The 17498-nt window shown below is 38.4% G+C and overlaps 1 protein-coding gene across 1 annotated transcript in view; it reads right to left on the bottom strand.

Moving 5' to 3' along the window:
* The window catches only part of LOC150078371 (uncharacterized), a 313332-nt gene that overhangs the window by 59553 nt on the left and 236281 nt on the right, over positions 1-17498 (bottom strand). Inside the window, exon 11 of the mRNA XM_090384546.1 lies at positions 9141-9382. Coding sequence (XP_090240672.1) covers positions 9141-9382 — 242 coding nt within the window. The remainder of the gene's footprint in view (positions 1-9140; positions 9383-17498) is intronic.

Here is a 17498-nt window from a genome sequence, read left to right as displayed (position 1 = left end):
ATCTGAGATGAGCAGTAGTTGAATCAACCGATAACTGAGATTCTGTCAGAAAAAGTACTGCAAGTGGAAATGGACATCGTTGAGAATAGAATTGAGACCACATATATTTGTGAAATGAATTAGGAAGTGCTTGGGAGGTTTAGATCTTTTCGCAGATAAGCTTGCTCTATTAGTTTGACAATTCATGGTGTATTCAATAGTAAGAAAAAGTGGGTGGGATATGCTGTATGAAGTAATGAAATTTTTGGATATGGCGTACACATAGTAAGAATATACCCAGATCCTTGACAATAACATGGCCTCAACAATGCTCCCTGCATACACGCTACTCGGACTCCCTCCAGTCACTATCTGGCAGAATAGAGGTAGCAAGATTATACACTAGCTGATCCGGAAGCTTCCTAGAGAGTTACCAATAGGTTCAGTCCAGGTCAACGATGTCCATTTCCACTTGCAGTACTTTTTCTGACAGAATCTCAGTTATCGGTTAATTCAACTACTGCTCATCTCAGATGCCCAAATTATTCGCTGTATGATTCCTTTCGCCTCAAAGGTGGTACTTGTGCATATGTCCGATCTGATATTCCCTGTCAGAGACTTGGCAATTTGGAATCTCCTCTGGCTTAAAATCTCTCTACCTCATTGTGTCAAATTCATCTGTTATATTCATCTGCCGCTAGTTAAATACTAACTAGCGGCCGGCCTTCGAACACCGTTTTAGAGCTGTACCCTCGAAATGTAAGGAATATTGGATCTTGCCACGACTTTCTTCATAACCTCAAAAGTCATCAATCATACTGTATGATGGAAGAGATAGGGAAGGGTTGACCGGAACTTAGCTTTAGAGACTAAACATGGGTTCCACCACTTCAAGCCTCCAATAAGCAAAGTGGTGGTATTTCACCAGTTGATGAGAGTCATCTACCACCTAGTACTGCCTGGTAACATAGAGGGGCGGCGTTCCTCCAAGTGGTGCCACACCTTGACCCCTGCTTACATTGGCTCACACCTGGTTGATCACCCACCATGTACTTGTGCATGGAGGTTATACCCAGGATTACTAACAGTCCCACCATCATGAAGGTGCAAGCAGAGGATTTGGCTGTCACAGACCGTCCGGACTTCGCCGAAATTGGGTCCACTTGACTTGAGTATCACCCGTATATCAGTTCCATCAGTGTTTTAGACTCCCAGGTAGCAAGTACAGCTTGTCTGGCATATCTGAGAGAATGTCTGTAACAACCTCAAGGACCAATGCCCCCCCCCCATTTTAATTCCTTCGAGAGCATCTACCCAACTCTTCAAGCTCTCATAGACGCCCATCAGAATGCAGAGTTGGTACCTAATTCCTTCACATTCATTGCAGGTAGCTACTCAAAAACATCCTCCATGGCTAGATCATATCCTGTCCGAGAGAGATCCACACACATTTTACACATTATTTTAGACTGATTCATTGGAGAATCGCCCTTTTCGGTTCTCCTCCGAACCACAACACTTTCGCTACTTTGCGCATGTTGCTTTGCTGCTATAGTGTAGGGCATGATTTCCATTTAAATACAATTCAATTAACAATAAAAATTAAAAGGATTTCTAAATTTAATTGCTTAATCGCCAATACTATACTAAGCTAACAGATTCCTACTACAGTGCTACGTATTATGCTATCTAGTTTTACATTATACCTTACACTATCAAGATCACGATATAACATTATACTATTCCGCATCAATACTACACAATGGCGAAAAGTTTCGAACGGTGCAAATTTTAATGATGCTAAGTAATAACCTACAAAATCTCTATCTAAATTCAAAATAAACTAAGTATCATAATTAGGAATATAAAGCTACTTCTAGAAAACAAATTAATATGCCAATTATGTTAATAAAATGGTAAAAGTTTAAGAAAAAACTTCTCTATTAGCAGGAGCCGTAAAAACTTCGCCACACCAAGCTATATAAAGACTGTTGGCATGTAAGTTAAGGTTGACACGAGAGGACCTGAAAATAGTTATAATATGAACAAAAAAACTAAAGCTAGAGTCGACAAAGGATATATTGTGAATAGACAAAGGGTATTATTTTAGCAGTTTAGCTAACTGCTAAACTATTTAGTAGGTAATGAAATTAAGTAGATAATTAGGATGGAAATAGACAACTGGCCCTCATATTACACTAATAGCCCTAACTTCCAGAGTGTAGAAAAATGATAGTTTTAGGAAAGTAAACAGTATAATAGCATTAGCATTAGTTGAGGCATATCATGCAAGAAAGCAATCTTATACAGGATCAGCCAAAAAAAAAAAAAAAAAAACACCCTTCCCATTTCACCCATCTGGTCACTCCAAATGTTTGTCTAGTTCTACCTTAAATTTATTTAAGCTATTAACTTCCACAACAACAGATTTAAATCTGTTCCAGGATTCAACTACTTGCTGGCCAAGGGCAAACTCTATTCCACAACTGCCTTTTCTGAATTTAATCTATGCTCCCTCAGGTTCTTAATCTGAGCAAGCAGACGTATCCCATCAGCATCAGGCCTGCTCAAACCATTCAGGGCCTTGTACACCTCAATCAGATCACCTAGCAGGTGCCTAGTCTCCAGATGCTGCAACTTGCAGAAGCCACTCTTGATACAAGCACCCCTTTGTTCCTCTCTCACCAATCTTGTTGCCCTTCTCTGTACTCATTCTAGCCCTCTACATTCTTCCTAAAATGAGGCCTCCAGACTGGTATTCAGCCCTCAAGGTGTGGCCTGACCATTGCATTATACAACGGTATAATCACCTCCTTGTCTCTGCTAGCAAAATTCCTATACATCATTGACAAAACTCCATGACCTGCTCTGTCAACCTGCCTGCACTGCTCAGAGGACTTCATATCTAACTGCACAATTACCCACAGGTCATTTTCATTCTTCACCACCCTAAGTATAGTACCACACAGTTCATACATTCCTCTGGGGTTACTTCTACCCATATGCAGTACTTTGCATTTGTCAATGTTAGACTTCAGTTGTCACTTCTCAGCCCATCTGCCCAAATTTTCTAGATCCTGTTGCAGTAGCATACTGTCTTTACTATCATTAACAATGCTGCCAACCTTAGTATCATCTACAAACTTGGATATTAAGCCTGATATACCTTCATCAATATTACTGATAAATACACAAAGGAACAATGGGCTCAGCTCCGAAACCTGGGAGACTCCACTAATAACATTAGTCCATGTAGAGCAGTATCCCTTTATTACCATTCTCTGCCATCTCCCACTCAACATTACCTTTATTCTTTGCAGCAACTTGCCCTTAATGCTATACCACACTCCAATTTGTACAGCAGTCTTCCCTTTGCAACAGTATCAAAAGCTTTCCTGAAATCCAAGTATATGATATCAAAATTATTTTTTTCCATCCATTTCCTTTGTGACCACATCATAGTATCCAATCAAATTGGTCAGACAAGACTTCCCTTTAACAAACCCATGCTGAGTCTGGACTATTACTGCAGTCTTGTCTAGGTGATCCTGCATCACTTCTTTAACCAGTGACTCAATTAGATTCCAAGGAACAGAAGTTAAACTAACAAGTCTATAGTTACTTGTGTCATCTTTTGAATCCCCTGTGTGAATTGGAGATGCATTTGCACTTCTCCAGTCCATGGGGACCTCCCCAGAATCAAAGCATGTTCTCATAATTTGGGCTAAGGGTTTGCTTACTGCCTCCTTCAATATAACTGAATAGATTCCATCTGCCCCAGTGCCTTTTTTATGTTTAACTTCAACAATTTCTCCTCCACTTTGCTCTCCGTTATTACAAAATTATTTAGCTCCTCGTTGGAGTTTAGTAAACTTCTCGCCTTCATTACAGAATTCCTTGTGCGTGAATAGAGATGAAAACTACTCATTCAGGTTGTTAGCAACCTGAGCAGGCTCATCAACAGTTGAAACACCAACATCAAGTGGACCAATCCGATTCATACCCTTCCTTCTAGAGTTTACATAAGTAAAGAAGTCTTTGTTTTTCTTTGCATCCTTTCCAGAGGATTTCTCATAATCAGCCTTCCTCCTTTGTGTCTAACCTCCTTTGTGACTTGTTAACAGACTAGCTTATATCTGCCATAGGCTTCTGTGTCGCCTGATAACTTATATGCATCCGATGTATTTTTCTACTCTGCCACGAGTCTCATTAATTCATCCGACATCCATTTAGGCCTGAACATTGAATACTATTTCTTAGTTGGCATGAAAAGTCTAGTAGCCTTCAAGATTAAGTCCATGCTGGCTTACCATTTGGAATTCACTGTTGGTAACATCATCAGTTGATCCCACTCTATAGAATTTAAAAAAAATTTTGAGACCTCTGTAGTTCACCTTTACAAAACAAAACCTTCCCTTTACCCTTGATTTTAGTTACATCTTTAAGTAAATCCCACATCAGTTACACTGTGATCACTGCGAACTGGTGGTTCCTCTATCTGTAAATTCTTAATACATGAATAATGATTGCTGATAATCAGATCAAGAGTGTTACTCCTTCTTGTTGCCTCTCTAACATGCTGCTGTAGAAAACAATCATCCAATAAATCCACAAAAGTCTTGCTAGTTTGCAAGTGACCAACCCACAAGTTCCAGTCTACATCTGGGAAGATAAAATCCCCCATTACAAGACATTCTGATTTACTGGCCCATTCCATTTCTCTACACAATCGTTCGTTGTACTCATCAGAGTCATTAGGCCTATAACACACTCCTACTCTCATTTTCCCTTTCCCAGTGTTTATGTCACACCAAACTGACTCAACATTGCACCTGTCCACTCATATCAACTGAATGCACTTCCTTACATTTTATGTTTCTTAACTAACAGCATAATTCCACCTCCCTTCCTACCCTGTATACATTGTTCTCCCCAAATTCCAATTCTTTGCTGCTTATATCTATGTGACACCATGTCTCTGATATCCCAACAATATCTGCCTTTGATGTCTTGATCAGCACTTCAAATTCATCAAATTTATTTACTATAATACTTCTAGCATTAGTGTGTATATGCAAGTATAGGTGCACTTGTTCTCAGTCTTAGTTACTGTTACACAGCCCATGTATTTACTTATTGCATTATGACTCCCACAGCAGCTGTAGTAATCCACAGCAATTTCCTGTCTAGGCTGCTGCTTATCATAACAGAAGCAGTGTAGAATCACTTTAGCCTATGCCTGCTCTTTTATTCTGTGACTTTCAAATTTAACCCTAACTCGTGATGTTTTTTTTTCAACATTGCCCTGTACTTATTTAAATCTGCACATCCCTTAAGTCTGGGAGTGCGAATTCCCATCCGTGCTAGTGATGGCCCTGGTCTTTATATCCTCCCTTATAGCTTAAATTTTACATAATTGCATATATATATATATATATATATATATATATATAAATATAAAAAAATAAATAAATAAAATATATATATACAGTGGGGTCTCGAATTATAATGACACTGACATCAGATATTCTCAGAAACCAATATAACTTCCATACGATCTTTTATTTTAAGGAATGATGATACAGTAAACCCCCGCTATTTGCGGGGGTTACGTTCCTGAGAAATGTCGCGAATACTGAAAACGCGAATACTGAGTTATGGCTCCCATAGTAATAAAGGGGTTCCGTTCCAAAGTATGAAATATATAAGAAAAACTAGTCTAAATAGTCTAAATTTTTGTCTATGTATGTATTATATGTACCTTCATAATATGACTGTACATAGACAGTACATAGTGAAATGCAAGTATGGCATCGAAATGAAAATAAGAAACAATTTAATATTAAATGTAATATTTATTAGAAATTTCAAACAAATCTTTCAAACCAGTGTTTTTGCTAGCTAAAAAACTTATCCCACCAGTGCTATCACCAGTTTCGCTAAAGTGTTGATAAAGGAGTTTTGCCTTTTCACAAATGATGAGTGAACTTAACGGAATTTTATTTTGAGTTTGGTCTTCTATCCACAGATTTAAAGCCTTTTCCATTTTTTCTAATTTAACATCACGAGTTACAGAGCAAATTTTTGAAGCAATTAGCGCATTTTCACGGACACTACGGCGAATTTTTTCTTCCGATTTTTTCATTGATCGTACCGTTGACTCATTGATTTTATAATGTTTTGCCACTGAAGAGACACTTTCACCATTAGAAATTTTGTCTAATAACTCAATTTTATTTGCTAATGTCATCACCTTTGATATTTTCACATTTCCCTTGTTATTCGTAGCCATATTTTTGTATGGGTAAAAAAGAACTTGTCCACAATAAAGGCACTGGCTCAACTGGACAGGTATTTCGAACGAACGGAGGGGTGAAATGGGAGTGGTGTGTTGTTGTTTTTTTTTTTTTTTTTTTTTTTTTGGCTGATCCTGAATAAGCTTGCTTTCTTGCATCATATGCCTCTACTAATGCTAATGCTAATTAACAGGCTCGAAAAAGTGTGTTTTACACTGCAAAACGGTAGATTTATCACTTTTGTAAGCATATCAATTTATAAATTGATAAATTTATTCAATTTATAAGCATATAAATTAAACCTTCCAAAATTAGACCAAACCTTCCATGACAAGCGCACAACACATACTGAACAAGGATTAGCGAGAAACATCCATGCTCGCGATTTTGTCACCTTTCTCCCCCCCACCCACTGAGCGCAGTTTTGACCGGGAAAGATAATTTTAGCCACGCCCATGTATTTTTATGGCAGAAAATGTTCACAGCGCTTTAAAATTCACATTTTTTTAGGTTTCATTTTATATTAAATCAGCGATCGCGAATACGCGAATACAGATACCGCGAATAGCGGGGGTTTACTGTATTTTCAAGAACCGATGACTTTCCTATATAGCTGGAACAATACATAGGTGGAAATTTTTAGAGGTGTAGTGTGCGGAACATCACTCATATGATTGTTCTCAACCAATTAGTGTCTTTGTTATTTTTCAACAAACGTTCCTGCATACTGCAGTACTTTGGAGAGTTTCTTTATCTTCTGTTTGATGCACTTGTTCAGTGTCTAAGCAGCGTGCTTTCATTTATTTTACATAATTAAAGTAATTTAATTGGAGATATTTCTGAATTTATTTATTAAATAAATTGAAATTGAATAACCATGGCTCCTAAAGCGCAAGCTAAGAATAAAATTTCTATTAAAGTGAAGCAAGAGAAGATAAAAAAAATTTTAAGAAGGAGTAAAAATTAGTACATTGGTACTGGTACTCACGTACCAATGTACTAATTTTTACATGGTTTTCCTCAATCAACCATTTCTACAATACTTAAACAAAAAGAAATTCCAAAGAGTGTTAAAGTTAGTGATGATTCCACATCAGTGCAATAGGGAAGAGACTTTATTGTGGAAATGGAAAGACTTTTGTTAATATGGTTTGGAAAAAAGAAGCAGATGAAGGATGACATAGTACCTAGACAACTTATCTGGGAACGTGATAAACAGATCTAAGACAAGATGAAACTTAAAGCTCCATCAACCAGTGGCAGTGCTGTGCACTTTGAAGATTTTAAAGCTAGTGGAGGCTGGTTCGAATGTTTCAAAAAAAAGAGCGAATATCAAAAGTGTTGAAAGGCATGGAGAGGCATCCAGTGCTGACAAAAAAAAAAAACATCTGAGGTCTTTAAAAATGAATTCCAAGGGTTTGTTGATCAGGAGGATTATCTTCCCCAGCAGGTTTTTAACACTGACAAAACTGGCCTCTTCTGAAAGTGAATGCCCAGGAGAATACATCACAAAGGATGAGGTAAGTTTACCTGGGAATAAGCCTATGAAAGATAGGCTCACTCTCCTTTGGGTGCAATTGCCTCTGGAGATTTCAAGCTAAAGCCTTTGCTTGTGTATCACTCTTCCCAGAATATTTAAACAACAACAGGCATGCTGGGAGTGTTTTGGGGTAGACCAAGGCCTGGGTTACAAGACATGTCTTCAATGAATGGGTACTTTTCTTTTTTTCGTTTTCTATTTTTTCGTTTTTTCCGTTTTAATTTCTGGAGGGTATCATACGGAAGTGTTCCACGTACTATATTGAGGTATACTCCTCTTATTAATTTACTAATATTGTGTCATTACATAATAAACATGATACTTTGTCATTTATTTCTTATGACAAAATAATTCACACTCCATTCAGCTTTAAAAGCATGACATTCGAAGTCCACTTTTCTCTTCATATTTGGTCTTGAGGGTGACGTGGAACCGGTGGGTAATAAATAAAAGGAAAAAAAAAAAAAAAAAAGATTGCAGAGTGGCGTGACAGACAATACCACGTGCGCTGCTAAAGCAAAACTGAGAGAAATGTTGGCAACACTTGTTCTACGGTAGGCGACAGAATGCGAATATGCGACACCAGTAGCGCCACGTGCGGTCATTATTCTCAACTCAGCTATTGCAGCACGTAATTTGATTTATTTTTAATTTTTTCGTGTAAAAAAATAACATTAACCCGCAGGCTGTAGTTTCCCGACCCCTGTTCTAAGTTAATAAGAAAAAAAAAGAAAGTGGATTGCCCGTGTTCCCTAAAGTAAAATTAATTTTTTTTTTCACAAAACCCTGCTCTCTTACCTCCCCTAACTGACTAACAAATATGAGGGCTGTAGCAAATAACTTTAAATATTAGGACTGATCAACCTGCAAAGCATATGTAAAGAAGGGCATAACAGCAAGCAAGAATACTGCATATCTCTGTCTAACAATATGTCCCATGAACAATGAAATGAATAATGCATATATACTGGCAGGATGTGGAAAACATTTCTTGGAATGGCTATTCCTCTCTGACTGAAGAAGCAGGTAATTTTAATTCCTCAAAAGAAACAAAAATAGTAACTGCAATTAAGATTGGTGCAACTATATCTTAAAATAAGCTGGGAATCACCATGTTTCAAATATGAGGAAATTACTCCAGAATAAGATAAATAACAGAAATAAATTGTGCTATTTATTTCTATACTTAATAAATATTACTATTCATTAATACTTACTATTTATTAATTAATACTTAATAACAATTGTTATTTTTATACATTATTATTATCAAAATTAGATTTGTAAACTATATGCAACCAGTTAAAATTATCCCAATACTTTACATTTTTAGAAGTAACTTTTCTCAATTCATTCCTTTCATATTTGATCTCTTCTTCTTCTTCTTTAATTTCTTTGATTTCTTCTGTTTTTATAACTGGAACTGATTCTAAAACAGATTCTCCTTGAGATGTGTAACCCTCTCTATGCTTTTTATCTTCTTCCTTTTCTTGAATATCTTGACTGGAAGGATCATTTTTCTCAGAGAAGTCATAAAGTTCCGTTTTCAATTCCAAGAATGTTGTATCTGAATAAGTTCATACAATTCACATTATATATTGTTTCATTCAAGAAACTATATGGCAATAATACATAAAAATAAGGAAAAATTACAGGGAATATATACACAAGAAAAATACCCATAATTAAAAATCATTTGATGTGTACAAACTTGAATTTTGATTTCAATATAACCATAAAAAATTTCTTATGGCTTGCAGACCATGCTGCGTAAATTGAAACAAACAAATAATAATGGGAACCTTTCTAAATGCCAGTTTACCTGCTGGCTTTTGGAATGGAGGAGTGCTGGTTCAATGAATTTGTTGGATGCATGAATGAGCATTGCTCTTGTAGATGCTTACACCACACAATGAAAAACCATAATGTCAAGTTAAACTTATAAATTTACACCCGTTGTAATTGAAAAAAAACTCAAAATTTATAATCAACTGTGCTTTCATACCACAAATTACTGAAAAGCCAAAATTATACTCCTTCATAAGTACAATAAAATGTTTACTTTTTTCTAATATGATCTAAAAAGGTTAATTTTAAGGTTAACACAACACGTCTACATTTTTCACCAACATTCTGATCTTTTAGGGCAGGAGGTGGCCAGCAAGTTGATCGCAATCTACTATTCCTGCCCTAAATAATTTAATAATTTGAATTTGAAAGTGTCTGCAATTCTGCACAGACACGATAGGAGGGAGTATATGATGAGAGCCTTGTTGATCAATCCAGACCTGGAAATATTGTGCAAGGCTCAAGGTGTAGAATTTTTTTCAGCTTGGTCTGTACTTGTTAACAGGAGAGACCGCTTCTACAGGGATGGGATACGCTTAAATAGAAAGGGTGCAAGAATATTTGCTGATGCTATCGAGGCAGCGTTAGGTGGGTCGGAAAACTGCTAGCTTGGGTGGGGATACAAAGACTAATAGATTAACAGTAGCCATTGGCAGAACAGAAAGTGATTCTTGCACTGCTTCTATTGGAATGAGCAGCAGCCTTTCTGAAAAACAAGATGCAGGGTACTTTTGAGACTGCTGGCAGTCATTGCGGTACAAGTAAACACATAAGTTTGTGTTACGGTAGCTAAATTTTTAGCATTAGCATTAGCATTAGTAGAGGCATTTGATGCAAGAAAGCAAGCTTATGCAGCATCAGCCAAAAAAAAAAAAAAAGTAACATAAATAAATAAAAATAACCACTTCCACTTCACCCCTCTGTTCGTTCGAAATACCTGTCCAGCTGAGCCTTAAACTTATTTAGGCTATCAACTTCCACGACAAGGGATGGAAGTCTGTTCCACCCACCAACCAGACGCTGGCTAAAGGCAAATTTCCGCACATTATCCTACATCTGTCTTTCCTCAATTTGAATTTATGCCCTCTCAGGTGATTTTTCTGAGCTAGAGGAAGAATCCCATCAGCATTGAGCATGCTCAAACCATTCAAGGCTTTGTACACCTCTATCAGATCACCCCGCTGGTGCCTAGTTTCCAGACACTGTAATTTGCAAAACTTAAGCCTTTCTTCGTAAGAGAACCCCTTTGTCCCATTCACCAATCTAGTTGCCCTTCTCTGTACTCGTTCCAGCAGCTCTACATCCTTCCTGAAATGAGGCCTCCAGGCCTGTATACAGTACTCTAGGTGTGGCCTGACCATTGCCTTATACAAGGGAATAATCACCTCCTTATCCCTGCTAGAAAAATTCCTATATATCATTGACAATACACCATGAGCTACTCTTGCAGCTCGTCTGCACTGCTCAGAGAACTTCATATCTGCCTGCACCACCACCCCCAGGTCCCTTTCATTCTCTACCACTGTCAGTGTAGTACCACAGAGTTGATACGTTGCTCTGGGGTTGCTGTTTCCCATATGTAGTACTTTACATTTGTCAATGTTAAACTTCATTTGCCACCTCGAAGCCCATCTACTCAACCTTTCCAAATCCTGTTGCAGCAGCATAGTGTCAGTAGTGTCCTTGACAACCCTGCCAACCTTCGTATCGTCTGCAAACTTGGACATTAAGCCTGATATACCATCATCAATATCATTTATAAATACAGAAAACAATAAAGGCCCCAATACTGAACCCTGAGGGACTCCACTAATAACATTAGTCCACGATGAGCAGTGTCCATTGATTACCACTCTCTGTCTTCTCCCCCTCAACCACCCCTTTATCCATAGCAGCAACTTGCCTCCAATGCCACACTGCTCCAATTTGTGCAGCAGTCTTCCATGTGCAGCAGTATCAAAAGCCTTTCTAAGATCCAAGTATATAATATCAAAGTTATTCCCTGCATCCAGTTCTTTTGTGACTGCATCATAGTATCCAATCAAATTGGTCAGGCAAGACTTCCCCTTAACAAAACCATGCTGTGTCCTAGCTATAACTGAAGTCTTGTCTAGATGATCCTGCAGTGCTTCTTTCACCAGTGCCTCCATTAATTTTCCGGGAACAGAAGTTAAACTCACAGGTCTATAATTACTTGTGTCAGCCTTTGATCCCCCTTTGTGAATTGGGGTCACATTTGCACATCTCCAGTCAATGGGTACCTCCCCTGAGTCCAAGGAAGCTCTCATAATTATGGCTAAGGGTTTGCTTACCTCCTTTGCTGCCTCCTTTAATATAACTGGATAGATCCCATCCACCCCAGGTGCCTTTCTTATGTTTATCTTCAACAATTTCTCCTCCACTTTGCTCTCAGTTATTACAAGATTCTCTAGCTTACTGCTAGAGTTGAATACACCTCTGGCATTCCCCTCGCTGAATAACTCCTCGTGTGTGAATGTCGATGCAAAATATTCATTTAGTTTGTTAGCTACCCGAGCAGGGTCATCAACAGTTGACCCATCGATCTCAAGTGGACCAATCTGATTCATCCCCTTCCTTCTAGAGTTTACATAAGTAAAGAACTCTTTGCTGTTTTTCTTCGCATCCCTTGCCAAGGATCTCTCGTAATCTGCCTTCGCCTGCCTAACCTCCTTTGTAACTTGGTTACAGATCAACTTGTATCTATCATAGGCGTCCGTGTCACGTGTTAATTTGTATGTATCCCATGCATTTTTCTTCTCTGCCATATGCCTCATTAGTTCATCTGACAACCATTTAGGCCTAAACCTTGAACAATATTTCTTAGTTGGTATGTAAAGCCTAGTAGCTTCCACGATAAGTTCTTTAAATGCTTCCCATTTTGAATTTGCTGTTGGCAATATCATCAGTTGATCCCACTGTATAGAATTTAAATACTGTCTCAGTCCATTGTAGTCGCCTTTACGAAAGCAATACCCCTTCCCTTTACCCCTAATGGTAGTTACCTCTTTGAGTAACTCCCACTTCAGCACACTGTGATCACTGCCACCAAGTGGTTCATTTATCTGCAGATTCTTAATGCATGAAGAATCACTACTGATAATCAAATCAAGAGTATTACTCCCTCTAGTTGCCTCCTGAACATGCTGATGTAGAAAACAATCATCCAATAAATCCACAAAAGCCTTGCTACTGTGTGAGTGACCAGCCCCCAAATTCCAGTCAATATCTGGGAAATTAAAATGCCCCATTATAAGACTCTCTGATTTACTGGCCCACTCTATTTCTCCGAACAGTTTCTTATTATACTCATCAGAGTCATTAGGCCTATAGCACACTCCTACTCTCAATTTTGATCTCCCAATGCTTATGTCACACCAAACTGACTCGACACTGCACTGTCCAGCGATGTCGACTGGCTTCACTTCCTTGGATTTTATGTGTTTTTTAACTAATAGCATAACCCCTCCTCCCTTCCTATCCTGTCTATCCTTTCTGTAGACATTGTACTCCCCAAATTCCAGTTCTGCATTTCTTATATCTGTGTGACCCACGTCTCTGAAATCCCCACAATATCTGCCTTTGATGTTTTGAGCAATACCTCAAATTCATCAAATTTATTTACTAAACTCCTAGCATTGGTGTACACACAAGTATACATGCACCTGTTCTTTTTCTTAGCTACCCTAACACAACCCATACTAAGAATAGTAACAGGTGCATGTATACTTGCGTGAACACCAATGCTAGCAGTTTGGTAAATAAATTTAATGAATTTGAGGTATTGCTTAAAACACAAAGGCAGATACTGTTGGGATATCAGAGACATGGTGTCACACAGATATAAGGAATGCAGAACTGGAATTTAGGGAGTACAATGTGCACAGAAAGGATACACAGGATAGTAAAGGAGGAGGGGTTATGCTATTAGTTAAGAAACACATAAAATCCAAGAAAGTGAAGCCAGTCGCCATATCTGGAACAGTGCAGTGTCGAGTCAGTTGGGTGTGACATAAGCATTGGGAGATCAAAACTCAGAGTAGGAGTGTGCTATAGTCCTAATGACTCTGATGAGTATAATAAGAAACTGTACAGGGAAATAGAGTGGGCCAGTAAATCAGAGAGTCTTATAATGGGGGATTTTAATTTTCCAGATATTGACTGCAATTTGTGGGTTGGTCACTCACACACTAGCAAGGCATTTGCAGATTTATTGGACGATTGTTTTCTACATCAGCATGTTAGGGAGGCAACTAGAGGGAATAATACTCTTGATCTGATTATCAGTAATGATTCTTCATGCATTAAGAATCTCCAGATAAAGGAACCACTAGGTGGCAGTGATCACAGTGTGCTGAAGTGGGATCTACTCAGAGGTAACTACCATCAAGGGTAAAGGGAAAGGTTTTTGCTTTCGTAAAGGCGACTACGATGGTCTGAGACAGTATTTAAATTCTATACAGTGGGACCAACTGATGATGCTACCAACAGCAAATTCAAAATGGGAAGCATTTAAAGAATTTAAATTGGAAGCTACTAGGCTTTAGATACCAACTAAGAAATATTGTTCAAGGTTCAGGCCTAAATGGATGTCAGATGAACTAATCAGACCATATGGCAGAGAAGAAAAATGCATGGGCAACATATAAATCAATGGGTGACATGGAAGCCTATAACAGATATAAGCTGGTCAGTACCCAAGTCACAAAGGAGATTAGGCAGGCAAAGGCAGATTATGAGAAATCCTTGGCAAAGGATGCAAAGAAAAACAGAAAAGAGTTCTTTACCTATGTAAACTCTAGAAGGAAAGGGATGAATCAGATTAGTCAACTGGATATTGATGGTTGAACTGTTGATGATCCTGCTCAGGTGGCTAACAAAATAAACGAGTGTTTTGCATCTACATTCACACATGAGGAGTTATTCAGAAAGGGGAATGCCAGAGGTGTATTCAACTCTGGCAGTAAGCTAGAGAATCTTGTAATAACTGAGAGTAAAGTGGAGGAGAAATTGTTGAAGATAAACACAAGAAAGGCACCTGGGGTGGATGGGATCTATCCAGTTATATTAAAGGAGGCAGCAAAGGAAGTAAGAAAACCCTTAGCTGTAATTATGACAGCTTCTTGAGGCTCAGGGGAGGTACTCATAGACAGGAGATGTGCAAATGTGACCCCAATTCACAAAGGAGGATCACAGGCTGACACAAGTAATTATAGACCTGTGAGTTTAACTTCTGTTACAGAAAAATTAATGGAGGCACTGGTTAAAGAAGCACTGCAGGATCCTCTAGTAGCAGTGGCATGTGATGCAAGAAAGCAAGTGTATGAACTTATGCAGCAGCAGCGGAAAAAAAAAAAAAATCACACCATTCCCTCCAAATGCCTGTCCAGTTCCTCCTTAAATTTATTTAACCTATCAACTTCCACAAAGACAGATGGAAGTTTGTTCCAGAAATTAACCACCCGCTGGCTAAAGGCAAATTTCCACACATCTATTCTACATCTGTCTTTTCTTAATTTGAATTTATGCCCCCTTAGGTTCGTAATCTGAACAAGTGGAAGGATCCGATCAGAATTCAGCATGCTCAACCCATTCAAGGCCTTATACACCTCTATCAGATCACTGCATAGGTGCTTAGACTCCAGCCACTGCAATTTGCAGAATTTAAGCCTCTCTTAGTAAGAGGATCCCTTCATTCGCTCACCAATCTTGTTGCCCTTCTCTGTACACGCTCAAGCAAATCTACATCCTTCCTAAAATGAGGCCTCCAGACCTGTACGCGTACTCAAGACATGGTCTGACCAATGCCTTATACAGAGGGACATTCACCTCCTTTTCCCTGCTAGCAAAATTCCTATATATCATTGACAAAACCCCATTACCTGCCCTGGCAGCCTGTCTGCATTGCTCAGAAAACTTCATATCTGACTGCACAATTACTCCCAGGTCTTTTTCATTTTCTACTAACCTAAGTGTAGTATCACACAGTTGGTACATTCCTCTGGGGTTAGTTCTACCCTTATGCAGTACTTTGCATTTGTCAAGGTTAAACTTCAGTTGCCACTTGTTAGCCCATCTGCCCAAATTATCTAGATCCTGTTACAGTCGTACACTGCCATTACTGTCATTAACAACCCTGGCACCCTTTGTATCATCTGCAAACTTTGACACTAAGCCTGATATATACCTTCATCAATATCATTGATAAATAAATAAAACAACAATGGACCCAACCCCGAACCCTGTGGGACTCCACTAATAACATTAGTCTACGAAAAGCAGCACCCATTGATTACCACCCTCTGTCTTCTCCCACTTAACCATCCTTTTATCCATTGTAGCAACTTACCCTTAATATCATTCTGCTCCAATTTATTCAATAGTCTTCCATGTGCAACAGTGTCAAAAGCTTTCCTGAAATCCAAATATATGATATCAAAATTATTTTTTGCATCCAGTTCCTTTGTAACCACATCATAATATCCTATGAAATTTGTCAAAGACTTTGCCTTAACAAACCCATGCTGTGTCTGAATTATTGCTGCAGTCTTGTTTAGATGATCCTGCAATGCATCTTTAACCAGTGACTCCATTATTTTACCCAGAACAGAAGTTAAACTAACTGGTCTGTAACTACTCGTGCCACCCTTCAATCCCCCTTTGTGAATTGGAGATATATTTGCATATCTCCAGTCCGTGGGGACCTCCCCTGAGTCCAAGGATGCTCTCATAATTACGACTAAGGGTTTGCTTAGTTGCTTTGCCGCCTCCTTTAATATAACTGGATAGATCCCATCCACCACAGGTGCCTTTCTTATGTTTAACTTCCACAATTTCTCCTCCACTTTGCTCTCAGTTATTACAAAGTCATTAAGCACCCTGCTACAATTTGATAACCTTCTGCCATTTTCAAACCTTAATTCCTCATGTGTGAATGTAGATGCAAAATACTCATTCAATTTGTTTGCTATCTGGGCAGGAACATCAACAGTCGAACCATCTATATAAGTGGACCAATCAGATTCATCCCCTTCCTTTTAGAGTTTATATAAGTAAAGATATCCTTGCTGTTTTTCTTAGCATCCTTTGCCAAAGATTTCTCGTAATCTGCCTTCGCCTGCCTAACTTCCTTTGTGACCTGATTACACACTAGCTTATATCTGCCATAGGCTTCTGAGTCGCTTGATAATTTATATGCATCCCATTTTTCTTCTCTGTCACGAGTCTCATTAGTTCATTTGATAACCGTTTAGGCCTAAACCTTGAACAATATTTCTTAATAGGTATAAAACTTTTTATTAGCTTCCATGATTAATTCCTTGAATGCTTCCCACTTAGAATTTACTGTTGGTAACATCGTCAGTTGATCCCACTTTACAGAATTTAAAAAGTGTCTGAGACCATTGTAATCACCTTTACGGAAGCAAAAACCCTTTCCTTTACCCCTGATGGTAATTATATCTTTAAGTAAATCCCATATCAGTACATTGTGATCACTGCCACCTGGTGGTTCCTTTATCTGCAAATTCTTAATACACGAATGATCACTGCTGATAACCATATCAAGAGTATTACCCTCTCTGATTGCCTCTCGAACATGCAGAGATAATCTAGACAAGACTTCAGTTATGGGTCGGACACAGTATGGTTTTGTTAAGGGAACGTCGCCTGACCAATTTGATTGGATTCTATGATTCTGTCACAAAAGAACTGGATGCAGGGTATAACTTTGATATTATATATTTGGATCTTAGAAATGCTTTTGATATTGTTGCACATGGAAGATTGCTGCACAAATTGGAGCAGTGTGGCATTGG

Source organism: Mastigoproctus giganteus, chromosome 11 (assembly GCF_048544385.1).
Source record: "Mastigoproctus giganteus isolate SK-2022 chromosome 11, ASM4854438v1, whole genome shotgun sequence".
NCBI classification, from domain to species: Eukaryota; Metazoa; Arthropoda; class Arachnida; order Uropygi; family Thelyphonidae; genus Mastigoproctus; species Mastigoproctus giganteus.
This window is presented reverse-complemented; position numbering and strand designations above follow the sequence as displayed.